Raw genomic sequence first — 26,265 nt, forward strand, 5'->3', positions numbered from 1 at the left:
CACAGTCCTAGACACTTGGGAAGTGTTCGACTTGTGATTTTGTGATATGAAATCCAGCATATCTATCTTGTTTGCTGTGTCATAATAAAATAATAATAATAATAATAATAATAATAATATACGAAATCCAGCATATCTAACTTGTTTGCTGTATCAGACTATGTTGTTGTGTCAATAATAATAATAATAACAATAATAATAATAATTACACTTTTATCTCAAAAATGGTGACCCAAAGCACTACTGAAACACATGCACCAGTAACTGAAGTAACGCCAACATAATGCCAACCCGAAACATCATTTAAATGTGTGAGTGTGTGTGTGTCAGACACAAATGTCTTTACCTATGTCATCATAAGAACCAATCAGATTACAGAAGATCAAAATGTAGGCAGAGCACAGATGTCCCACCTCCATGAACAGGGAGAATATAAATAACAAGCATTGGAGGGACTTGTGGTGTTCCTAGTCTGGATTTTCTTCACGGTTGAGTCCCTGAATCCTTCCATCATGGTTTGGGCTCTCCTTCTTAGCCTTTTGGCGACATGCTACACAGGTGTGCATTGCTTTACTCTCTGGCCAAATGATCGCTAAGTCGGTTTGTATGAGGGCTGCTACAATCTCTCTCTTCTTATTTTCAGGTTCAAAGGCCCAACCAGTAATATCTCAGGTGGCTTCAGTCTCAGTGTCACCAGCAAACACAGCAAAAATCCCCTGTGCCATGCGCAGTGGGTTGAGCATTGGTAGCTACTGGGTGAGCTGGTATCAACAAAAGCCTGGGGCTGCCCCACGATTTCTCTTGGAGTATTATTCAGACTCTAGCAAGAACCATGGCTCTGGGGTCCCATCTCGTTTCTTTGGTTCCAAAGACACATCCAGTAACTCCTGCTATTTAAACATTGGTGGAGTCCTGGCAGAAGATGAAGCTGACTATTACTGTGCAGTGTGGTATAACAGTGAGTGTCACGGTGGTGCAGCTCAATGCAGAAGTGAGACAAGAATCTCCTCTTTTCTTCCTCAAGGAGATCTTCATGTATGGCCAGGTTAGGCAACTGGGCTCCTCTAGATGTTTGCAACAACAGCTTCTATGTTCCATGACAGTATTGACTTGGTCTAATGGGAGTCATCATCCAAGACTAGTTGCCTTTAGTACCGAGCGGGCATAAGAACTACAAAAACAATCCAACATTATCAATATATTTAGGCAAAAAAAAATTGAAATGGGCATAACACACTACCCTATATCATGGCATCTCATGGTGACCTGCAATGAACTCAACTTGACTACCGTGTTATCCGCATGTATGAGTTGACTTCATTTACAAGTCAAGAGAGGAGAAAGTGAGACCAAACCCTCTTCAACGAAGACCACATCTAGAGCTTTGATCCTTTCTGGAACTTGGTCCTGTCTTCCACTACAAAGATCTAAGAGTTACACGTAAATCTCTCTGTAGACGTAGAGGACAAGGCATCATTACCACTCAGTTATGGATTCCAGTATGGCTTAGCAGTCCAACACAGGCAAGATCTTCTATTTCCTAAGAACATGGGATCAGATACCAATGGATCCTATGGAGACCTTTGCTAAGAACACTACTTGAGTCTCTGCTCTAGATCTTCCTGGTGTTTTGCAATAAAAGAAAAGATCACTAGAGGGTGATGGTAAATCATAAAGATACTGATGAGAAGGGCTTGGTGAGATGAACGGGACAGGGCTTATCCATAGTATGCTGGTGCTTGTGTTCAACAGCCCCCTTTTCATGACACCTTTGCATGTCCTCCAGAGTCTGGTTGAGGTCCAACCTCAAACAGGTGGAGCACAAAGTCCCACCAGGTGTAGCTCCCCTTCCTACATGGACCACCACCCTCAAGTTTGCCTAGCACTGTCCCCAAGGGTCATTTAGTGGCCACATCTGGGCAGAGGAGACCCGATGGGGTATGGCTTGAGGCCCACATTATAGTAATTTGAGGTTTCTCACTCAACCATGGCTTTAGTCTTCCTTGGTTTGGCTGCATCCAGTTTCATGAGCTTCTCCCTATTCTTGCCATGGCCTCACGGCACCTTGGCAGACATCTCCTTTTTTTCCTTTCCACACCTCAACAACAAACATTTGTGTTTTCCATAACTGATTATCACAATGCTTCCAATGTTCTGGACTCCTAGTGTTAGCATGGTATTGGCAATGGAAAATGGTCAAGCGTGGGCTCTCATCGCAACAACTAGTACAACACTCCCAACGACAGTCCAAAACACAAATACCGGTCTAAATTCTAACCACTAGCATCTCCACCAGAAAAGAATCTGAAAGTGTGTGAAAAAAACAGGATCTATCTTTCCAAAGTTCCTTCAAGTGTGAAATGACTGGTGTCCCATACTGATACATTGGTGGTTCTAGCTTCCTGGTAACTGGCTAGTTCTCCTTACTGAAGACACTTGTATGAGAAAGACCTTTTGGATTAATTTTAAGCAGCCGTGTCAGACATCAATCTGAACATTAGGCAGGGACACCATCAAGTCCTTAATATTGTATGTAGGGGTTCTTCTTTCTAAGGATGCAACAACACAGTAGAATCAATGCCATTTGATACCAATGACTCAATACTAATAGGTTTGTCCATTCAATCTGACTCTTGTTGAGATCCGGATGCCTCCAATGGGTGGAAGAACAACCATCTCAAAGCCAAGTGGATGGAGATGCCTGTCTCCACAGACTTCTTTGCTCAAATTTAGAGGCCACACAAATCCAAAACGACTTTACAACTGATTCAACAATGCCAAGACATGCTCCCATGCCTGTCCTGTTTGTCCTGTTTGAAGTGGAAGAATTGCCTTTTTTCAATATGTTGACGAAGAGGAAATTCTGTCTCACTTTAAGGATGGATACTTTCTCAAGCTTAAGCCAGGGCAAAAAAATAATAAAACGTAACCTCTCCCACCTCTCACCATGCCACTAGCCATAGTGAGAAGTGCAAATGAAACAAAAATCTGTATGAAACGTTTGTGAGGAATGACATGCTGAGGAATGGTTCATCAAACACGTGAGACACCTTGTAGCCATAACATCCAATCTGGTCAGTGTTGAGGAGTGTTCAGCTACTCTACCGATGCTCCTCCTCTGTCGACTGGGTGGGTATAAAAGAGCAACAGTGCGGTCAGGCGCTCATCCATCTGTTGAGAGAGGTTCTCTTCATCTGTGGTTGGGACCAAACACACCTCAGCATGTCTTGGTGTGCCACGCTTAGCCTGCTCTTCATGGTGTGGTGTTCAGGTGAGAGCAGGCCATGCGCATGGGAAACCTGTCACTAAGGTGAGTCCAGTGGATGCGTCACCTTTTCTCTCTTGTTCTCTTTCCAGGAGCACGGTCTCAGCCCAGCCTGACCCAGCCACGCTCAGCCTCCGTGTCTCTGGGTGGGACAATGAAACTCTCCTGCGCCATGAGTAGTGGATTCAACATTGGTAGTTATAGTGTGTATTGGTACCAGCAGAAACCTGGGAGTGCTCCACGGTACCTCTTATGGTTTAATTCAGATTCTAGCAAGCACCAAGGCACTGGAGTTCCCTCTCGTTTCTCTGGGTCCAAAGATACCTCCCGTAACACCGGCTATTTAAACATTGCGGGAACCTTGGCTGAAGATGAAGCTGATTATCACTGTGCCGTGTGGCACAGCAATGCGTGTCACGGTGGTGCATCCTGATGGGGAAATGAGATAAGAACCTGCCTTCTTGTCCCCTGAGGGAGACTTCGCTCATGAATCCATTGTGTTTAGGATGCAAATAGATCATCAGACACAAGGAAAATGTGACAGCATTGAAGCTTTTGAACATACACCACCCACATCAACGTTATCTTCATCTCCACACTTACGTCCTGTTCTTTCCCTGAACATGGAGCTCAAGCCATAGTATCCCCTTCCAAAAAAAGTACCAAGAGAAATGCATACAGAGACGTAAACACAGTTAAGGCTGCATACCTCATAATTTCAGTATTACACGAATAGCATTGCATCTCAGAGTGTGTTCCCTTCTAGGCCCCAGTCCGATGAGTATGCATTTGGACAAATGTACATCAGTCCAGTTGTGCATTGATCCGGTTGTTCATCCCATCTTCACAATTCATTAGCCTGAGTCTTATGTATCTAAGCAGATGAAAATCTATATAGCATACACTGTGAAAATATGTCGTCCAACTGGTCTCACTGATTTGGTAGGATGTGGTGATGGAAAACCTGAGATTATTGGGATAGGGTTGGGGGGTTTGACTAGTATTCCAGAAGACCAAAGAGTGTCCTTGGGCAAGTCACCAGCCCTCAGCCTCAGAGGGAAGCCATGGCAAACCTCCTCTGAATAAACCTTGCCAGGAAAACCCTAGGACAGTATCACCATCCACCAAAGGTGACTTGAAGGCACATCAGAACAACCATGGGAATGTGGGAGGAGCCACTTCTGGAGTTAACCTGACCCCACAACATCTATGGCATGAAATTTAGGAAGCCTGGGGATCCACACAATGTTGAATCTTGGAGAATGTTCTTTAGTACAACTCCCAGAAGATCAATTCTAGGACAAGAGTTTTAAGTTGTTGGATTAGTCCTAATCCTACTTAACTAATGCCTTTCCGTTGACCAATGGTGAAGATCTTCTAAGAGAGCAATCCACTGGCAGAATTACTATTTTGGCCAAAATTTCCCTTTCGTAGGGCATGAAAGGGGGACAGAGAACCTGAGGGAGGAACCGTGTGATGCAAGTCCAAAGGTCTCCCAGAAAGACACCTTTTGGGTGAAGCTTTGACACCTGCAGAGGACTGAGGAAGGATCAACAGTTGCCTTTGAAAAGGAAATGATTTGAATACCGGGGCTGGGTTACACACCCCACACCTATTAATAACAAAGCCATGTGGAGGGGGATGAGACTGGACTTCTCACCACCTTCTGAAGGACCAGCTGCCCGGATTCTCACCATGCTTTGGATCTCCCTCCTCACCCTCTTCGCTTATTGCTCAGGTACATTCTTCAGGGTGAAACAGGTCATTTTTGAAATGATTGCTTTACGATGAAGAACTGCAACCATCCCAATCTGTCAGGGAAGTCCCAATTAATGTTATACTGTCCAACTTGTCTCATGTCCTCGTTTCTCTCTTCTCACTTTCCCTTTTTGGCCCCAGAAGAGCAGAACAGAGGAGAGGGTGAGATCTCAGCCTTTCCAATTGGCTCAGGCAAGATCGAACTGTGTCTCCAGACTGATCTTGTTCTTCTTCTTCCGTCCCTTTTGCCATCTTGACCACACTCGGCTATGCATGCTCAGCTATGAAAGATTGAAGCGGGGGGTACGGAAACACTGATTCTGAAATATTTCCTTCCTCAGGTACCTTGGGCCAATATGTGGTCTCCCAGCCACCATCCGCATCTGTCTCTCTGGGAGAAAATGGCCAAATCACTTGCTCAGGGAACAGCATCGAGAAAAAATATGTGCACTGGTACCAACAGAAACCTGGCAAGGCCCCTGTCCTCATTATATATAAAGATAGCCAGCGGCCCTCGGAGATCTCAGACCAATTCTCTGGCACCAACTCTGGCGACACAGCCACCTTAAACATCACCCGGGCCCAAGCAGAAGACGAGGCAGATTATTACTGCCAGGTATGGGATGGCAACAGTGAACAGCACACAGTACTTGAAGTAGAGGAGGAAGTGAGACCAAAACCTGCAATAAACTCAACTTGTCTACTGTATTATCATCATGTATAAGTTGGCCTCATTCCCAAGTCAGGAGAGGGGGAAGTGAGACCAAAACATCCTCCAACAAAGACCACAGCTAGCTTTTGGATTTTTTCTGGTTCTTCATTGTGTCTTCCACAGCAAAGATCCAAGAGTTAGAGAAGACAGTGGCGGGTCTCAGTTTAGTAACCCAAGCAACATACGTTTGACCAAGGTCAGTCTGTTGCAACAAGCATACCAACAGAAACATGTAAATCTCCCTGTAGACGAAGAGGACAAGGCCTTGTTCCCACTCAGTTATGGATTCCAGTCCAACCCAGTCAGGATCCTCTCAGATCCTCTCAGGGAATATCAGATGCCAATGGATCCCATGGAGAACTTTTCTGAGAACCCTTCTTGAGTTTCTGCTCTAGATCTTTCTAGTGCTTTGCAGTAAAATAAAATAACACTAGAGGGTGATGGTGAATCATAAAGACACTGATGAGAGGAGCTTGGTGTGATGGACCGGAGAGGGCTTATCCATAGCATGCTGGTGCATGTGTTTTCCATGACATCCTTTCATATCCTCTGGAGTCTGGCTGAGGTCCTGCTTCAAACGGGTGGACCACAAAGTCTCATCAGGTGTAGTCCCACTCCCTGCATGGACCACCACCCTCATGGTTGCCTGGCAGTGACTTCAAGCAACATTTATGACCAGGCCTGGACAAAGGAAACCAGATGGCGTATGGCTTGAGGTCCACCTTGTAGGAATTTGAGGCTTCTCACTCAACCAAGTGTTTCCTCTTCTTTGGTTTGTCTGCATCCAGTTCCATGGGCCATTCGCTACTCTTGCCATGTCCTTGTGGAACCTTTGCAGATGCCTCCTTATTATTTTTTTTTACAAGTCTCATCGTTGATAATGACAATCACAATGCTACCAATGTTCTAGCCTCTGAGCATTCACTTGGTATTGCCAAGGTACGATGGGAAATGGTGAAGCGTAGGCTCTCATTGCAATGGAATTGGAACAACACTCCCATAGACAGTCCAAAACACATATACCAGTCTAAATTCTAGACATTAGCATCTCCACCAGAGAAGAATATGAAAGTGTGAGAAAAGGAACATGATTTATCTTTCCAATGTTCTTCCAGGTGTGGAATGACTGGTATGACCAGTCTTTTGGGAACCCAACTTTTACTTCCAGCTGTTTTTCCTGGCTCATCCTGCTCACTGAAGACATGTATGAGAAAGACCTTTGGGATTATTTTGAAGCATCTGTGTCACATGTCTTTCTACAAAGTGAACCGAGATACCATCAAACCCTCTCTTATAAAATCAAGTCCTTAATATTGTGTAGTTTTGGTTATTCTTTCCAAGGCTTTGACTACACAATAGTCTGAGTGCTGGTTGACACCACTTTAGCTGCCCGAGCTGAATGCTATGGAATCCTGGAAGCTGGAGTTTGACAAGGTTTTCAACCTTCTCTGCCAAAAGAAGGCTGGTGCCTCATGAAATTACACATCCCAAGAGTCCATAGCATTGAGCCATGGCAACTCAAGTGGTGTCAAACAGCATCAATCTGACAGTGTAGATACACCTCCTATATCGATGAAGCATATCTGGATACTCCCTGTGGCACCCACTCTCCACCAAGTCCAAAAGAAATGTGCGTAGACTGGAGAGGTGGAGCTGAAATGATCTCCTTGTACAACTCTCCCAAGAACGGACCCTTCTGCCTGTTGTCCAATGGGGTTAATGTTGAGGAACCTGGTGGCCAAGCGCCAATGCTCCACCTACCGAAACAGGGCAGGTATAAAGCCCCAAATCCTTGAGCACAGCCACCGGTGTGAGGTCTTCTTTCCCTCCTCTAACGCTGAGACCGACATCTGCTCAACATGTTCTGGGCTCCCCTTGTTGGCCTGCTGATAGTGGCGTGTTGCTCAGGTGGGAAGAGTTTCTCTTTATCTCCAAACTACTCCTAAAATCAGAAGCATGTTGAGTCTCATCCCGTCTCCAATTTTCTCTTTCCAGATTCGGATGCACAGCTCACCGTGTCCCAGCCGACGTCGGACTCTGTTTCACTGGGAAAGACAGTCAAACTCTCCTGTTCCGTAAGCGTTAGTGGTAGATATATATACTGGTACCAGCAGAAGCCAGGGAATGCCCCCCGGTACCTCCTATATTATTACTCAGCTTCCAACAAGCACCAGGGCTCCGGGGTCCCCTCTCGTTTTTCTGGGTCCAAAGATGCCTCTGGTAACATTGGCTACTTAACCATCTCTGGAGCCTTGGCAGAAGATGAGGCGGTCTATTATTGTGCAGCATGGCAAAGCAATGTGTGTCACGGCATTGCCTCACGATGGGGAAGTCAGACAAAAACATTGTCCTTCTCCCCCAGGTGGAAGCAAATCTACAAAACCACAAAAAGTCTCAAAAGATTGGGTCACCTAACATGAAGTTAGAAGAGTTCACATCTCTACTACAAACATTGATGTTTTTCGAAGCTTGTGATCACAAAGCTGAGATTGTTGTGGGATCCTAGTGTTAGTGTGGTATTAGCAGGATGCGATGGGAAATGGTGAGGCGTGGGACCTCAAAGAACAACACATCTATGACAGTCCAAAAGGTAAACACAAATACTGGTCTAAATTATAGAAATTAACTTCTCCACCAGAGAAGAACCTGATGGTGTGAGAAAAAGAACATGATCTATCTTTCCAGTCTTCCTCCAAGTGTGGAATGACTGGTGTGCCAAACTGGCGCATTGGTGGTCCCAGTCTCCTGGAAACCCAACTTTTACTTCCTGATGTTTTTCCTAGCTCGTCCTGCTCACTGAAGACATGTATGAGAAAGACCTTTGGGATTATTTTGAAGCATCTGTGTCACATGTCTTTCTGAAAGGTGGACGGGGACACCATCAAACCCTCTCTTATAAAATCAAGTCCTTAATATTGTGTAGTTTGGGTTATTCTTTCAAAGATTTTGACTACACAATAGTCTGAGTGCTGGTTGACACCACTTTAGCTGCCCGAGCTGAATACTATGAAATCCTGGAAGCTGTAGCTTGACAAGGTTTTCCACCTTCTCTGCCAAAAGAAGGCTGGTGTCCCATGAAATTACACATCCCAAGAATCCATAGCATTGAGCCATGGCAACTCAAGTGGTGTCAAACAGCATCAATCCCACAGTGTAGAGATACACCCCAAGTCTCGATGAAGCATGTCTGGATACTCCCTGTGGCACGCACTCTCCACCAAGTCCAAAATAAATGTGCATAGATGGGAGAGGCAGAGCTGAAATGATCTCCTTGTACAACTCTCCCAAGAACGGACCCTTCTGCCTGTTGTCCAATGGGGTTAATGTTGAGGAACCTGGTGGCCAAGCGCCAATGCTCCACCTACCGAAACAGGGCAGGTATAAAGCCCCAAATCCTTGAGCACAGCCACCGGTGTGAGGTCTTCTTTCCCTTCTCTAACGCTGAGACCGACATCTGCTCAACATGTTCTGGATTCCTCTTGTTACCCTGCTGTTAGTGTCCTGTTGCTCAGGTGAGAAGAGTTTATCTTTATCTCTAAACTACTCCTAAAATCAGAAGCATGTTGAGTCTCATCCCATCTCCAATTTTCTCTTTCCAGATTCAGACGCACAGCTCACCGTGTCCCAGCCGACATCGGACTCCGTTTCACTGGGAAAGACAGTCAAACTCTCCTGTTCTGTAAACCCTGGAGGCAGAAATATATACTGGTACCAGCAGAAGCCAGGAAATGCCCCCCGGTACCTCCTATATTATTACTCAGATTCCAGCAAGGGCCAGGGCTCTGGAGTCCCATCTCGTTTTTCTGGATCCATGCATGCCTCCAATAACATTGGCTACTTAACCATCTCCGGAGCCTTGGCAGAAGACGAGGCGGTCTATTATTGTGCAGCATGGGCCAACAATGTGTGTCACGGCATTGCCTCACGATGGGGAAGTCAGACAAAAACATTCTACTTCTCCCCCAGGTGGAAGCAAATCTACAAAACCACAAAAAAGACTCAAAAGATTGGGTCACCTAACATGAAGTTAGAAGAGTTCACATCTCTACTACAAACATTCTAGTTTTCCAAAGCTGTGATCCCAATGCTGAGATTGTTGCGGGACCCTAGTGTTAGTGTGGTATTAACAGGATGTGATGGGAAATGGTGAAGCGTGGGCCCTCACCCGGACAATACACCTATGACAGTCCAAAAGGTAAACACAAATACTGGTCCAAATTCTAGCCACTAACATCTCCACCAGACAAGAATCTGAAAGAGTGAGAAATGGAGCAGGATATATCTTTCCAAAGTTCCACCAAGTTTGGAATGACTGGCCCAACTGGTCCATCAATCTACAAATTAGGCAGGCAAACTACAAAGCCCCCTTTGAAACCATCAAGTCCTTTATATTGCATTGTAAAGTTTCTTCTTCTCAGGGGTGTGACTACACAGTAGAATGAATGCCGTTTGTCATCACTTGAACTGCCCTGGCTCAAGGTTAATCGGTTTGGACATTCATCCTGGCGACTTTTCTGCCTCTTGCTGAGCTCCTGATGCCTCCAATGGCTGGAAGGACAACCTGTCAGTTCTTGGACACAAAGCAGGCAAATCCTTGGAAACTCTTTATTGATCCTTCTTACCAAGTCGAAAAAGAAGCTAGTTCTGACTAATTCCCGCCAAAACATTAGTATATCAAAACCACCACCCCATGGCCCCCCTTCTATACTACACCTAATGGCTAACATTCCTTTCCCAAGTCGAGCAAGCAACAAATCATGGTTCCCTCCCAAACCACATGGTCCTTATCAGCAAGGCCATTCCTGTATTCTCATTCCAATTAACTGGCATGGTGTGAACGGGTCAGCTTGTTGGGAGTAGCTGATACGAGCATATCCTGACACAACCATCCCAATGCCAAGTGGACTGGATACCTGTCTCCACAGACCTCTTGCTCAGATTCACAGGCCACACAAATCCAAAACCCCTGTTACAACAGATTCACCAATGTCATAGAATCATAGAATCATAGAATCATAGAATAGTAGAGTTGGAAGAGACCACATGGGCCATCTAGTCCAACCCCCTGCTAAGAAGCAGGAAATCGCATTCAAAGCACCCCCGACAGATGGCCATCCAGCCTCTGCTTAAAAGCCTCCAAGGAAGGAGCCTCCACCACGGCCCCGGGGAGAGAGTTCCACTGTCGAACAGCTCTCACAGTGAGGAAGTTCTTCCTGATGTTCAGGTGGAATCTCCTTTCCTGTAGTTTGAAGCCATTGTTCCGTGTCCTAGTCTGCAGGGCAGCAGAAAACAAGCTTGCTCCCTCCTCCCTATGACTTCCCCTCACGTATTTGTACATGGCTATCATGTCTCCTTTTTTCAATATATTGGTGAAGATGAAATTCCATCTCAGCTTAAGGATGGATACTTCCTCAGTCTTAATCCAGGGCAAAATAGATAACCTCTCCCACCACTCCACTGCGAATGAGACAATATCTGTACGAAACATGTGTGAAGCATGACAAGCTGAGGAATGGTTCATCGAACATGTGAGACACCTTGTAGCCATAAGAGCCAATCTGGTCAGTGTTGAGGAGTGTTCAGCTACTCTACCAATGCTCCGCCTCTATCGACTGGGTGGGTATAAAAGAGCCACGGTGTGGTCAGGCGCCCATCCATCTGTTGAGAGAGGTTCTCTTCTTCTGTGGTTGGGACCAAACACACCTCAGCATGTCCTGGTGTGCCACACTTAGCCTGCTCTTCATGGTGTGGTGTTCAGGTGAGAGCAGGCCATGCGCATGGGAAACCTGTCACTAAGGTGACCTTTTCTCTCTTGTTCTCTTTCCAGGAGCACGGTCTCAGCCCAGCCTGACCCAGCCACGCTCAGCCTCCGTGTCTCTGGGTGGGACAATGAAACTCTCCTGCGCCATGAGTAGTGGATTCGACATTGGTAGTTATAGTGTGTATTGGTACCAGCAGAAACCTGGGAGTGCTCCACGGTACCTCTTACGGTTTAATTCAGATTCTAGCAAGCACCAAGGCACTGGAGTTCCCTCTCGTTTCTCTGGGTCCAAAGATACCTCCCGTAACACCGGCTATTTAAACATTGCGGGAACCTTGGCTGAAGATGAAGCTGATTATCACTGTGCCGTGTGGCACAGCAATGCGTGTCACGGTGGTGCATCCTGATGGGGAAATGAGACAAGAACCTGCCTTCTTGTCCCCTGAGGGAGACTTCGCTCATGAATCCATTGTGTTTAGGATGCAAATAGATAATCAAACCTGAAGAGGAAGCTAGAGAAGAGCATCTTTTGAACTTACACCAGCTACCTCTACATCATCTTCATCTCCTCCCTTATGTCATGTCCTTTCCCTCAACATGTGACTCAAGAAAGAGTATCCCCTTCCAACAAGTATCAAGAGAAATTCATACAGAGACATAAACACAGTAGGATCGCGTATCTCACAATTTCAGTTATAAACAAAGAACTTTGCATCTCATAGGACCATGCTGCAGGACCTAATGATGCCAAGCGAAGTGTGTTCCTTTCAGGTGCCCAGTCCGATCAGTATGCATTGGGACAAATGTACATCAGTTCTGTTGTGCATTGATCCAGTTGTTCATCCCATCTTCACAATTCTGTTCTTTAGGCCTAGTCTCGTATACATAAATAGGCTTAGCGTACACTGAGAATGGCTTTCATCCAACTGGTCTCACTGATTAGGTAGGATGTAGTGATGGAAACCCTGAGAGGATGGGGATAGAGTTGTGGGGGGTTGATGAGGAATCTGGGAGTCCAAAGTGTGTCTTTGGGCAAATCACCAGTCCTCAGCTTCAGAGAGAGGCCATGGCAAACCTCCTCTGAATAAACCTTGCCAAGAATGCTCTAGGACACCATCGGCATCCACCAAAGGTGACTTGAAGGCACACAAGAACAACCACATGAACATTTGAGGAGCCACTTATGAAGTTAATCTGGCCCCACAACATATATGGCATGAAATTTAAGAAGCCTGGGGATCCACACAATGCTGAAGCTTGGGGACGTTCCTTCCTTAGTATAACTCCCAGAAGATCAATTCTAAGACAAGGGTTCTAAGGTGTTGGGACTGATACTAACCGTCTTTGACTAATGCCTTTCAGTTGACCGATGATGAAGATCTTCTAAAAGATCAACTGGTGGAATTGCTCTTTTGGCTAAAGTCTACCTGTTGTAGGGTGTAAAAGGGGGAGAGAAGACCTGAGGGAGGAACAACGTGATGCCAGGTCAAAAAGTCTACCAGAAAAACACCTACTGGGTGAAGCCTTGACACCTGCAGAGGGCTGAGGAAGGACCAACAGTTGTCTTTGAAAAGGAAATGATTTGAATACTGGGGCTGGGTTACACACCCCATACCTTTTAAGAACAAAGCCAAGTGGAGGGGGATAATACTGGACTTTTTACCACCTTCTGAAGGACCAGCTGCCTGGGTTCTCACCATGCTTTGGATCTCCCTTCTCACCATCTTCGCTTATTTCTCAGGTACATTCTGCAGGGTGAAACAGACCATTTTTGAAATGATTGCTTTACGATGAAGAACTCCAACCATCCCAATCTGGCAAGGAAGTCCCAATGAATAGTCTACTTCTCTCATGTCCTCGTTTCTCTCTCCTCTTCCCACTTTGCATCTTTGTCCCCAGAAGAACAGAACAGAGGAGAGGGTGAGATCTCAGCCTTTCCAATTGGCTCAGGCAAGGTTAAACTGTCTCTTCTAACTGATCTTGTTCTTCTTCTTTCATCCCTTTAGTCATCTTGACCACACTCAGCAACACATGTTCAACTATGAAAGATTGAGGCAGGAGGTACCAGAACGCTGACTGATTCTGAAATGTTTCCTTCCTCAGGCTCCTTGGGCCAATATGTGGTCTCCCAACCACCATCCGTATCTGTCTCTCTGGGGCAAAATGGCCAAATCACTTGCTCAGGGAACAGCATCGAAAACAGGTATGTGCAGTGGTACCAACAGAAACCTGGCAAAGCCCCTGTCCTCATTATATATCAAGATAGGAGGCGGCCCTCAGGTATCCCAGATCGATTCTCTGGCACCAACTCTGGTGACACAGCCACCTTAAACATCACCCAGGCCCAAGAAGAAGACGAGGCAGATTATTACTGCCAGGTATGGAACAGCAACATATCTCACGGTGTTTCAAGCAGAGGGGGAAGTGAGACCAAAACCTCTTTCAACAAAGACCACGTCTAGGTTTCGGAACCTTTCTGGGACTTCATTGTGTCTTCAAAGATCCAAGAATTCGAGAAGAGCCTGGTGGATCTCAGTTGAGAAAGCCAAGAGACATACATGCGACCAAAGTCAGTCTGTTGCAACAATCTCCTCACTGAAATCTCCAGTTTAGCTCACTTCAGTGTCGAGTATTTCTGGGACTTCTGCCTGAAAGCAAATTATTTTATCATGGCGTATCGGATGCCAATGGATCCTATGGAGATCTTTCCAAGAACACTACATGAGTCTCTGATCTTCCTGGTGCTTTGCAATAAAATAAAGGAACACTAGAGGGTGATGGTGAATCATAAAGACACTGATAAGGGCGTCTTGGTGCAATGGACTGATGGACCGGACAGGGCTTATCCATACCATGTTGGTGCTCGTGTTAAACAGCTCCATTTTCATGACGCCTTTGCATGTCCTCCAGAGTCTGGCTGAGGTCCTACCTCAAACAATTGGAGCACAAATTCCCATCAGGTGTGGCTCCCCTCCCTACATCGACCACCACTTTCACAGTGTCCCCAAGGGTCATTTGGTCACCACGTCTGGGCAGAGGAGACCCGATGGGGTATGGCTTGAGGTCCACATTATAAGAATTTAAGGCTTCTCACTCAGCCAAGGCTTTACTATTCCTTGGTTTGGCTTCATCCAGTTTCATGAGCCACTCCTTATTCTTTCCATGACACCTTTGCAGACACTTCCTTTTTTCCCTCTCTACATCTCAACAACAATTGTTTGTGTTTTCCATAACTGATGATGACAATGCCTCCAATGTTCTGGACACCGAGTATTAGCAAACTGTGATGGACACCTTCTGGATGAAGCCTTGACACCTGCAGAGGGCTGAGGAAGGAACAACAGTTGCCTTTGAAAGGGAAATGATTTGAATACTGGGGCTGGGTTACGAACCCCACACCTTTTAAGAACAACGCCATGTGGAGGGGGATGAGACTGGACTTCTCACCACCTTCTGAAGGACCAGCTGCCTGGGTTCTCACCATGCTTTGGGTCTCCTTCCTCACACTCTTCGCTTACTGCTCAGGTACATACTGCAAGGTGAAACGGGTCATTTTTTAAATGATTGCTTTATGTTGAAGAACTCCAACTCTCCCACTCTGACAAGGTAGTTCTTTAATACTCTATTGTCCCACTTCTCTCATGTCCTCGTTTCTCTCTGCTCTTCCCGTTTCCCTCTTTGTCCCCAGCAGAACAGAGGAGAGGATGAGATCTCCCCCTTTCCAATTGGCTCAAGAAAAAGTAAACTGTCTCTCCAACTGATCTTGTTCTTCTTCTTTCATCCCTTTTGTCATCTTGACCACACTCAGTGACGCATGCTCAGCTATTCAAGTGGGAGATACGAGAATACTGACTGATTCTGAAATATTTCTTTCCTCAGGTACCTTGGGCCAATATGTGGTCTCCCAGCCACCATCCGCATCCGTCTCTCTGGGGGAAAATGGCCAAATCACTTGTTCGGGGAATAAAATTGGAGGCAAGTATGTGCAGTGGTACCAACAGAAACCTGGCAAGGCCCCTGTCCTCATTGTATATGGAAGTATCTTGGGGTCCTTGAGCATTCTGGATCGATTTTCTGGCACCAACTCTGGCAACACGGCCACCTTAAGCATCTCTCGGGCCCAAGCAGAAGACGAGGCAGATTATTACTGCCAGGTATGGGACAGCAACACAGCTCACGGTGTTTCAAGCAGAGGGGGAAGTGAGACCAAAACCTCCTTCAATAAAGACCACATCTTGCTTGTTGACTCTGCCAAGGCCGGATCGTGTCTTATACTGTGAAGTTCCAGGGGTTTCAAGTCAAGAGAAGCCCAAACTGAGGATGAAGTGGACTTTGCTGAGGCAGATGGACACACCTTGGTAGAAATAGATGCACCTGTCCAGTCTGTTCTGTTGACGCAGCAGCCACTTCTTACGTGTGCCTTCTTCATTCAGAACGCTTTGTCACCTAGATGTTGCTCAGCCAATTGTGTTTGTGAAATATTACGAATATGACACGTTGGACGGTGTGGTTTGTCTTCCGCGTGGCAGATTGGGATTGGCCCGGATGGCCCTTGGAGGTCTCTTCCAACCTATGATTCCACTTGATGCTTCTACCGTCCCGGTGAATCAAGCAATCCCGCAAACCCATTGATGAGCAATAGTGCACCGACGAAGAACTCACAACTCAATGTTCAATGATACTCTGTGGACTCTGGATGACAATGTGGAAAGCATCCTAAATCACGTAAAGTATGGGTTTGATAGACCATCACAACTTCCTGGAAGTCATGGAATGGCTTGACACAACGGACTCCTTGCTTCGGAACTGAGTGCCTAGTTAGTTCTTTCACATTTCTCTATCTAACCTTGGCTGGAGATTGCTTTCTTTCTCCATCCTCAACCTACGATTCTATGAAACCCACTTGATGCTTCTACCATCCCGGCGAATCAAGCAATCCCGCAAACCCATTGATGAGCAATAGTGCACCGAGGAAGAACCCACAACTCAATGTTCAATAACGATACTCTGTGGACTCTGATTTAGGAAAGCATCATAAATCACGTAAAGTATGGGTTTGATAGACCACCACCTCCACTTCCTGGAAGTCACGGAATGGCTTGACATGAAGATTCCTTCCTTAATTCCAAAGAAAGGAGTCTTCATTTCAAACCATTCCATGACTTCCAGGAAGTGGAGGTGGTGGTCTATCAAACTCATACCAGTGCCTAGCTGGTTCTTTCACATTTCTCCATCTAACCTTGGATGGAGATTGCTTGCTTTCTCCATCCTCAATTGGCTGTGGAAGGCTTTGCTATACTTACTGTATCCCCCCGCCCCTATTTCTTTACTTCTGCTGCCATCTTCAGGCTTCTCCTGAGAAGAAAAAGTCATCCAACCACATACTTTTCCAAAATATAAAACTGGAAGTGCTGACTGTTCTTCTCAGAGACACTAGATGGGGATAAATCCTAAGTTTTACGACTTCTCAAAAGGGTTGTCCCGTTTTCACCCCCAGACTGCCATCCCCATCAAATACTTCTGTCAGCAAGCATCAGGACTTTATCATTTTAATAAAGAATCTGAAAAATGAATGGTGGCTAATTATCAATCTAACGTTAGGTCTATGGTAAATATCACACTACACTGTTATAGCACAATTATTTCACTATTTGTTTGTTTATCGTATCAGAAGTGAATTGAGAATACAATATAGGAAAAACCACAAACGAAGTTAAAAACTTGGTATTATACTAAATATCCTTTGACCAGAACCTGGCCACTTGGAGAGCCTCTGGTGTCACTGTGAGAAGGTCCTCCATTGTCCACATGGTAGGGCTCAGGCTGCATTGTCGTAGGTAGTCTATGGTTTGCTCTTATCCACACTCGCAAGTTGTGGACTCCACTTTGTAGACCCATTTCTTAAGATTGGCTCTGCATCTCGTGAAGTCACCCAGTCCTGTTGTGCATTGATCCAGCAGTTCATCCCATCTCCACAATTCCATTCATTAGCCCATCTCATATAGCTAAGTAGGCAAAAAATTATATAGCGTACACTGGGAATGGATTTCGTCCAACTGGTCTCCCAGATTTGGCAGGATGTGGTGATGGAAGACCTGAGAGGCAAGGTTGGGGTGTTTGACTAGGTTGGGGTGTTTCCTGCTTCTTGGCAGGGGGTTGGACTGGATGGCCCATGAGGTCTCTTCCAACTCTACTATTCTATGATTCTATGACTAGGATTATGGGAGTTCGAAGAGTGTTCTTGGGTAAGTCACCAGCACTCAGCCTCAGAGTGAGGCCATGGTAAACCTCTTCTGAATAAACCTTGCCAAGAAAACCCTAGGACGTCATCACTGTCCACCAAAGGTGATTTGAAGGCACCCCAGAACAACCACATGAAAGTAGGAGGAGCCACTTATACAGTTAACCTAGTCCCACATGAAATTTAAGAAGCCTGGGGTGGTGGTATTTTCGGGTCATGGTTGGTCGGATCTGTGGGTGCAGAACCCGTGGATACGGAGGGAGTGCTCATCTTTCCTTAACCACAAACTGTATGCCTTGACAGATGTTTTATTCATTCTTGGCACGAACCGTAGACAACTGCAGAGTTTCAGTTCCGTCACCCAGAGAATGCAAAACCGGCCCACTGATTTCAGAAAATGCCAGTTGGGCCCACAGAACGGATATCTGCTGAAGTGTTCCCAGTTCTCCTCTGCTTTTGAAGTCTAGAAGAAAATACCTGTCGGACATCATGCTATGGATTTACGGTGTGGACAATGGCCACATTATTACTTTGTGGGCGACTTGTCGGCTTTTGGATGCTTAAGAGGGAAAACCCTGGTGCCAAGACTGGAAGTCTTTGGATGGATATATTGACTGGGGAGTCACAGAAAAGCAACAGGATCTCAACTACTCTTTGAAGACCATGGACTAGATCAAGTCAAATCTTTCCAAGGAAGCCATGGGCAACGTTCTGGTACGGAATAACATGGCAAATGGAATCTACAATATGTGTTATTTATCGTGGGGCATTTCTGGATACTATACAGGACATCACCGATTTTTTTTCTTTTGACATGGTTTCCTATCTTTTTGACTTCATTGCGGGGTACAGTACTGACCCTTTTGGGGGAGAATAGATATTGGAAAGTATATATATGTTGTCGTTTCCCAGGCTTATGCTCTTGCCTACGGATTACACCATTTTGGCTCTGCCAGCATTGGTCTTTGGAGATTTGGAATAACATCCAGTACATACAATATTATGCCACTGACCATCAGCAAAAAATTGGTCTGCTTGGGAAAACATTGTCTTCCTCCACCAAAGGCTATTTGGTTTAACTTCTAACCCTTCCAAATCTTTCCAAAAAGCACCAGGAGTTATTGTTACACTGATTCGGTTTCTGGGAGAAATGGAGCTACCCGATAGACATCCCTCATTCATCTGCTTTTCTTTCTTGGATACAATAAGCCATTTGCATCGTTTCTTCTTTGGAAGGAAACAATTTGGAAATATCTAGCGGAGCAGGATTTTACAGAAGTGCCTCCTCTTTTGAGCAGAACCACGAGAGAAGAAGGATTGTGAAACAGTAAGGCAGGTAAGAATCATCAAGTTGGAAGAGATCTCAAGTTGTTTATTATACTTGGGAAGAGTGATTTTTTATTTCGTGTCAAAAGCATTACATAATAAATAAGTTTAAAACTGATAAAATAAAGGGATCGCAAGCAGCTAAATAGTTTTAGACCAAAAATGGGCAACAGCGACTGCATTGTCTGTAGCTTTAAACAGTTCTTCCTCTGTGTATGAGGCAGAACATGGTGGGCAAGCATACAGATTTATTTATTTCGTGTCAAAAGCATTGCATAAATAAATTTAAAACTGATAAAATACAGGGAGCACAAGCGGCTAAATAAATTTTGACCAAAAACGGGCAACAGTGACTGCATTGTCTGTAGCTTTCAACAGTTCTTCTTCTGTGCATAAGGCAGAGCATGATGGGCAAGCATACAGATTTATTTATTTTGTGCATAAATAAGTATAAAACTGATAAAATACAGGGATAAATTTTGTCCAAAAACAGGCAACAGCGACTGCATTGTCTGTAGCTTTCAACAGTTCTTCTTCTGTGCATGAGACAGGGCATTGCGGACAAGCATACCGATGCCGAGTTGTTTGTTCTGCTCTGCAATCGCACAAGGTGAAGGATTCGTCTAAGTTGTGCCATTTTGCCAGGTTGTCTTTTGATCTGCTCATTCTGCTTCTGAATCTGTTCAGGGATTTCCATGTTTCTCATTCTTGGTTTGCCCTTGGAGGAACAGTTGGGATTGCCTGATTTTGCTGCCCACAGAGATATTGCTGTTGCTGAAGGAACATTTAGAGGAGTGGTGGTTCTCACGAAATGTTTCCTTGATTTAAGTCTACTGGGAGGAGGCTGATAGCCATGTAGTGGGTGGCTTTCATGGTGTTCAGCCTTATTTCTCTCACAATTGGCAGGAATTTCCCATTGCACATCAGGGGGGCAATGCCAGCTAGCTTATAGAGTCTATCAACAGGTGTAGGAATAAGACATCCTGTGATTATTCTGCATATTTCATTCAGTGCTATATTCAACTGCTTCGCATGGGCAGATTTATTTCAGACGGGGCAGACATACTCAGCAGTTGAGTAAGACAAGGCCAGGGTTGATGTTCTTAGGATTTTTGGGTCTGCACCCCATGTGCTATTAGTTGGGATGTTATTGCGTGCAGCTACTTCGTGTTGGGTGTTCGCGCAGTGTTTCCTTAATGTTAGTGTTCAATCTAAGGTGACGCCGAGATGTTTAGGGTGGAAACAGTGTTCGAGCTCTCGGTCTTTCCGGGGAACTCTCAATGTCCTGTTGGCTTCACGGTTGCATAGGTAGAAAGCAGAACCATATTTCCGGTGGGGATATTTTTTGTATGGCCATCAGTCACTGTGTGTATGTCTTCGGCGGCGGGACCAGCCTGTTAGTCCTAGGTAAGTCACTTTAAAATACATCTACAATGATCTCCCACTGGTTTTTTGGTTGTTGTTTTGCTTTTTTTTCAGCCAAAACCTGTCTTTGTCTCCGGTGAGGAACCCTTGGCATGCCAGGTTGAATTGTCTTACGAGAGCCAAGCTTGAACAAAATCAAATGCTTTTTGTCAATCGTTTCTGTTTATTTCAATTCGGACTTAAATCCAAACCTACTCCAGACTTAAATCCAAAGCGCAAAAGTTTTGGGTGCCTGTTCATGTTTGTAAATCTCTGCTTTCACAAAATGTTTGTACGTATTTCACTACAGAAATGTTTCTAAAGGTTTTTAATCCAGGCTTCTAAGGACTAAATGGGACATTGGTAGTTTGACAGTCATTGGTGAGTCGATTTTTATCACTGGCAGAAAACTATTCAGATAAAGAATCATAAAGCAAAGGCTCGTGTATGCATTGTCTATTATGCACGGAATCCCATATATTTCGTTTTAGAGGAAAATAATATTTTATTGTGTTGTCAAAGGCTTTCATAGCTGGAATCACTTGGTTGCTGTGAGTTTTCTGGACTGTCTAGCCATCTTCCAGAAGCATTCTCTTCTCATGTTTCGCCCACATCTATAGCAGGCATCCTCAGAATTTGTGAGATTTTGGAGGGTTGTTTTTCCAACTTCATCGCGTTGCATTGTATCATTGTTCTAGACTCCTGTCAGCTTTGTCTGGTCCCAAAATACCTTACCCAGAATTAATTCAAAGATCAGGAAGTCCCGGATTTTGTTCCCGTCCTTTCCAATGTCATTTTGGAGATCTGGACTCGCTTCCAGTTTTGTTCTTTCTGATTTTATGCACATCTTTTCGGTCAGCTCCCAGAGACTTTCTAGACCAGCAACCCAAGTTGATTTCTTTTAACCCGGTATAAAATCAGAAAGAACGGGATGAAAATCTGGGACTTATCAATCACTCCCATTGACTCTTCTCCTGGTTTTCTACCTTTTTTTTGTCCCAAATATTTAATCCGATTTCTTTTTTCTCCAACTGCTGAGCATGGTCAGTCCTTGGTGTGCTTTCAGAGCAGTGGTTCCCAACCTGTGGTCCATGGACCACCAATGGTCTGCAAGAACTAAAATATGGTCCGCAGCCTACCGTTACTACTACAGATAATAACACAGCCCAACCAAAAATATTTTTTCTTGCTGTCTTCATTTTTAGGCCTGTTCCTGGGGTTATTTGGGGTGCTGATTCGGAAAATTACATTGGATAGACCACATCAGCTCTAGATGATTAAATATGGTTCTCTGTGGGTGAACAGATGGCGATTACTGGGTGGCATATGTTCTGTATCAGAAACTAGAGATGATGTGGTCTATCCAATGCAATTTTCTGAATCAGAACCCCAAATAACCAAACTGAATCTAAAGTTGACCAAAAACGGATTGGTAACCCTTTTGGTACTAATGTTGGAGAGTGGTCCCTGGTCAAGTGGTCCCTGGTCAAAAAAAGGTTGGGAACCACTGTTTTAGAGGGTTCGCCCTGTTATCAAGATATTTCATGCTTCTCAAAACCTTGGCGTTCCTCCTTTCTGTATGAGGATGGTGCTATTTCTAATATTCAGAGAACTGTGTCAGTATGAAGTTTATGGAGGAGTCCCATGGATCTCAATGGGGAAGATGGAAGCGTAGGCTTCCTTATCTCCCATTAAATCATCAGAATGCAAAATGGTCTGGATGGTGACCCTTCTTCGAAGTTTGAAAGGCTCTCTGTATTTGTGTGAAAGGGTCTCTGCATTTGGGTGCCTTGTCTATGCCTCAAGGCAAAAGAGGGGGTCTTTAGATAAGTCATGGTGGCCTCCAATTTGGAAATGTATAAGTTTGTTTGAATTTTAAAAAATAGTGGACTGAATCCTACTGTTATTCTCAGTTAGAGTAGTCATTTGAATCCATGGAATTACCTTACCCTAAATGTTAATTCACCATTCAACAATTAATTGAATGGGCCTATGTTGTTGGGACTAACTCATAGGATTCGAGACCATTTTTTTTGTTAGATTTCAATTAGGCTTTATTCAAAGTAATATTTTTACTGTTAGATAGAATGTGTGTATGTATCAACTTCATAGATTTAGGGCCATGTAATATTACTGTATCTGTAGCCATGGAATAATACTGACAGTATAACTTGGAAGATCTTGTTTTTTCAAATAGATTAGGAGCCCTATTATCAAGTTATTGAGCAATCCAATAGACTCCCTTGTGGCATTATATCTGGAAGCCTGACTAAAGAATAATAAATCAATGGAGACCTCCATCAAAAAACAATCCAACCTGCCACCTTGAAAACACCAGTGGTTCCCAACCTGTGGTCTGTGGACCACCAGTGGTCTTCAAGAACTAAAATGTGGTCGACAGCCTCACAAATACTATACCACTGCAATGGTACCACTGCGACTGATCTCAAGAAACTCTCTTCTTGTTGGAGAGCGGTCCCTGGTTGAAGTGGTCCCATGGTCAAATTGGTCCATGGTCAAGAAATGGTTGGGAACCACTGGTTTAAATTCTGTCCCATTAAATGTAGACCCATCAAATCAATGGGATTTAGCTCTTTGTTTGGATGATGTCGACACATCATCCAACAATCGATTTGAGGTATCCTTTTGAGAAATTTGCTAGATCCTCCAGCATGAATCTATGACAACTTCCAACTGAAGCATACCATATAATATCCTGGAGGACCTAGAAAATTCCTAGCGATGTCATATTTTGTAGGATGAAGGTAGGTGAAACTGCAAGTACCAGTCCCCTTGACATGGTCTTTGTACTGTACTCAAATATTTTCACAGAAAAGGAAACACATATAAATTGTGCTAATGTTGACTTGATATGCCTAGTAATCATAAAAGTAACCAAAATCATTATTTTATATTGGACTAAATCCAGTTTTATGATGACTGTTAGACAGCAGATGTTCTGTATTTCCAAAATATTTCCAAAAGAGCTGATGGGGGAAAACTGGTGCTATTTTTGGAGTCAGCAGGTCAAATATACCCAGAAATAGAATTAACATTTCAGGCACCAAAATGTGTGGCGTCCAGTGAGATGATCCAAAGGTCTACTTTCTCAGAACTTTTGCCAAATGGAAATGGATGTGTTTTCCATCCATCCTAACTTTAGAGGTTATCTTGAGCAGCTTTGTCCTGGAATTGTCTTACAATCTGATGGTGCTTCCTTTATGATACTTGACAGGTCATTATATTTTGAATCTGTTGGACAATCACTTATCAACATTTCCCATTGTTTTCCAGGTCCATCCTTCGGTATCTGTCTTCCCTCCATCCCAGGAAGAGATCAAGAGCAAGAACAAAGCCACCTTGGTCTGTCTGATGGATGGTTTTTACCCACGTGCCATCCAGGTTGAGTGGAAGGCCAACGACGGCACCATCTCTGCTGGAGTTGAGACCAGCACGCCGGTCAAACAGGGCGACAAATACGTGGCCAGCAGTTACCTGGCTCTCACTCGGTCCGAATGGGAAGCTAATAAGGACTACACCTGCAAGGTTACCCATGAAAGCAAGACCATTGAGAAGGTGGTCAGTCCATCATCATGTTCTTAAATGGTGGATGTCTCAGTGGTAGCCCTCAGATCTCCGTCTCAAAAAAGAGTGATCCCACTCTCCCTCCCCCCCCACACCACCATCAATGCTAGTTTGGTTGATAAATACTTATTTTTTTCTCCTATGTAGTTCTCCTTTGTCAGTTTTCTCCATGTCTCTACCTCATGGAAAGTCCTTTGTATCTGACCTTCTCCTGTTAGCATATTAATAAAATGTAATATCCTTCACTTGTGATTTTCATTTGCTCGATTATTGAAGAATATGTGATCACTAGCTGTGCCCGACCACACGTTGCTGTGGCAAAGTGTGGTGGTATGGGAAATAAAGTATTGAGGAATTGCTGGTTTTTAATATATGTTATGTCGCTCCATGCAGTTATGCCGACCACATGGCCTTGTGGCTGACATGAAGTGGGCGGAGCTTAAAGCGGGTGGGCCTACCCTTCTGACCGGCAGCCAGGGGGAGAATGGCTCTTCCTCATCCTCCGTAGTTTGGGCTTTATTTTTCTAGGTTTTTTATTGAAACAGATTGGATGGCTATGTCTTTTTTGGCCAAATTTGGTGTGATTGGGTTCAGTGGTTTTGTTGTTTACTCCATGGGAAAAACGCACATTACATTTTTATATATATAGATGAATTGAAGTCCACAGGTCAGTGTCCCATTTCCCACAAGAGTCAACCAAATAATCCAACGGAAGGTGAGTGGAGCTTCCCACACTGCTAGAAAACCTCCCTCCTTGCCCCACCGCATATAAGCAGACACAGAGATAACACTTCTCCTTATTATGGGAAGATTTCACTGGACATGTCCAAGAGTAGAGGAAGATGAACATGGAGTCACAGTGGCTTGGTTTCAGAAACTTTCAAACATTCCTAAGAGTTATAGAAATGGGTCTCGAAACAGCTTTTGAGCACTATGCCTAAAAGGTAACCAAGGCTCATCAATACACTATTTCTATTTTTTCCCCTTGGATTAAACTTGTATTTGTTATTCTCCTAGGCATTTGCACAGCATCTCCTACCATCTTTTGATAGAAAAGGTGGTCAGGAGGAGCAGAAATCTGTATGAGCAGAAAGTTGAGTATTGGGTTGGATGTCACTAAAAGTGGCATAAACCCCATCGGTATGGCCAACTAGAAAAGATACATTGAACTAGTTGTCAAATGGGCAACCAACACTCGTGCAAATCCCTTTGATTCAGTGGGCCAACTCTAATTGGAGACTACCAAAAGGACTAACCAATTGATTCAGCAAATTCTCCACATTCCAAGGTCAACATGGGTAAAGACATCATAGGTTTCCTGCTAATGTTATTGTCATACTTCCCACCATTTCAGTTGAGTTTCTCCTCTTCAAAGAACATATTTGGAATGGAGACTCTGGAGAATCTGAGTGGTCAATAAAACCCAACTATACATCTCTATCTGACCCACAAACAATCCACATTTCCACCATTCTGGTCCTCCTCATCTCTTCCAAGAGTTTAGTTCCCATTTTTGCCGGAAGCCTACATATAAAGGATGAAGTTATACTTGTGGTTGCTCAGCACTCATTCATTCATCCCAAAATGGTGTAGATCTTCTACTCTTCTCTGGGAAATTTTTAGAAGGGAATAAACTTCAGAACTGAAGTGAGTCAGGAGTCATGTTCATCCCTGTTTCTTCTCTCCTTTACGTCCTGCAACTTTCCGTGACACACAATGGAATATGAGCTGTGATATTGGCACACACTTAAGTTCATAGTATCATTTATCTAAAGAATAAAAATAAGGGTTTTAATTAATCCAATTGTATCTCATTCTAAAACAGAGAGAGACTTGCACACACAATGCACTTGAATCATTTTGTGACATTGAAGCTTGTACAACACATGCTGCTCCCTGGCCATCACTGAAGCTTATTTTCAACCCTTACATCAAGGGTAAAAAAATACAGAAGTACAAAAAGTTACTTTTAAATTCTCCCCATTCCAAGGTCAACATGACTATGAGATTCTGGAAATTGCACTAGAAAAAGTACCAGTGACTACAAGCCTCCTGACTGCTGCTTCTCCTCCTCCTCCCTCCCCCTGAGCGGAGCCATTTCGTGTGGTGCCTGGAAGAGGGAGTGCCTTGATGGTTTCGTTTTTAGTCCTATTCTTGGGGTTATTTGGGGTGCTGATTCAGAAAATTGCATTGGATAGACCACATCAGCTCTA

General features: G+C 44.4%; 3 protein-coding genes and 1 gene segment (V, D, J or C); all 4 read left to right on the top strand.

Moving 5' to 3' along the window:
- LOC100560921 (immunoglobulin lambda-1 light chain) overlaps positions 1 to 26,265 on the top strand; it is a 111,122-nt gene that overhangs the window by 69,249 nt on the left and 15,608 nt on the right. Inside the window, exons 1-2 of one of the 13 annotated variants that reach the window (XM_062958649.1) lie at positions 467 to 558; positions 644 to 962. The exons of the other annotated variants lie outside the window; for them this stretch is intronic. Coding sequence (XP_062814719.1) covers positions 513 to 558; positions 644 to 962 — 365 coding nt within the window. The 5' untranslated portion in view covers positions 467 to 512. Of the gene's footprint in view, positions 1 to 466; positions 559 to 643; positions 963 to 26,265 lie in introns of those variants that run through there. 13 annotated transcript variants of the gene reach the window in all.
- The window catches only part of LOC103282953 (immunoglobulin lambda-1 light chain-like), a 97,149-nt gene that overhangs the window by 60,755 nt on the left and 10,129 nt on the right, over positions 1 to 26,265 (top strand). The window lies entirely within an intron of this gene.
- On the top strand, positions 3,154 to 4,150 carry LOC107983262 (immunoglobulin lambda variable 5-39). The gene is made up of 2 exons (XM_016996106.2): positions 3,154 to 3,271; positions 3,358 to 4,150. Exons 1-2 carry the CDS (start codon positions 3,223 to 3,225, stop codon positions 3,696 to 3,698), a joined length of 390 nt encoding a protein of 129 aa, XP_016851595.1. The 5' UTR covers positions 3,154 to 3,222; the 3' UTR covers positions 3,699 to 4,150.
- Positions 14,626 to 21,330, top strand: LOC134292912 (immunoglobulin lambda variable 3-1-like). The segment is given in 3 exon segments: positions 14,626 to 15,021; positions 15,376 to 15,670; positions 20,436 to 21,330. Coding segments are annotated over 3 exon segments (453 nt in total).

This window comes from Anolis carolinensis, chromosome X (genome assembly GCF_035594765.1).
Source record: "Anolis carolinensis isolate JA03-04 chromosome X, rAnoCar3.1.pri, whole genome shotgun sequence".
Classification (NCBI taxonomy): domain Eukaryota; kingdom Metazoa; phylum Chordata; class Lepidosauria; order Squamata; family Dactyloidae; genus Anolis; species Anolis carolinensis.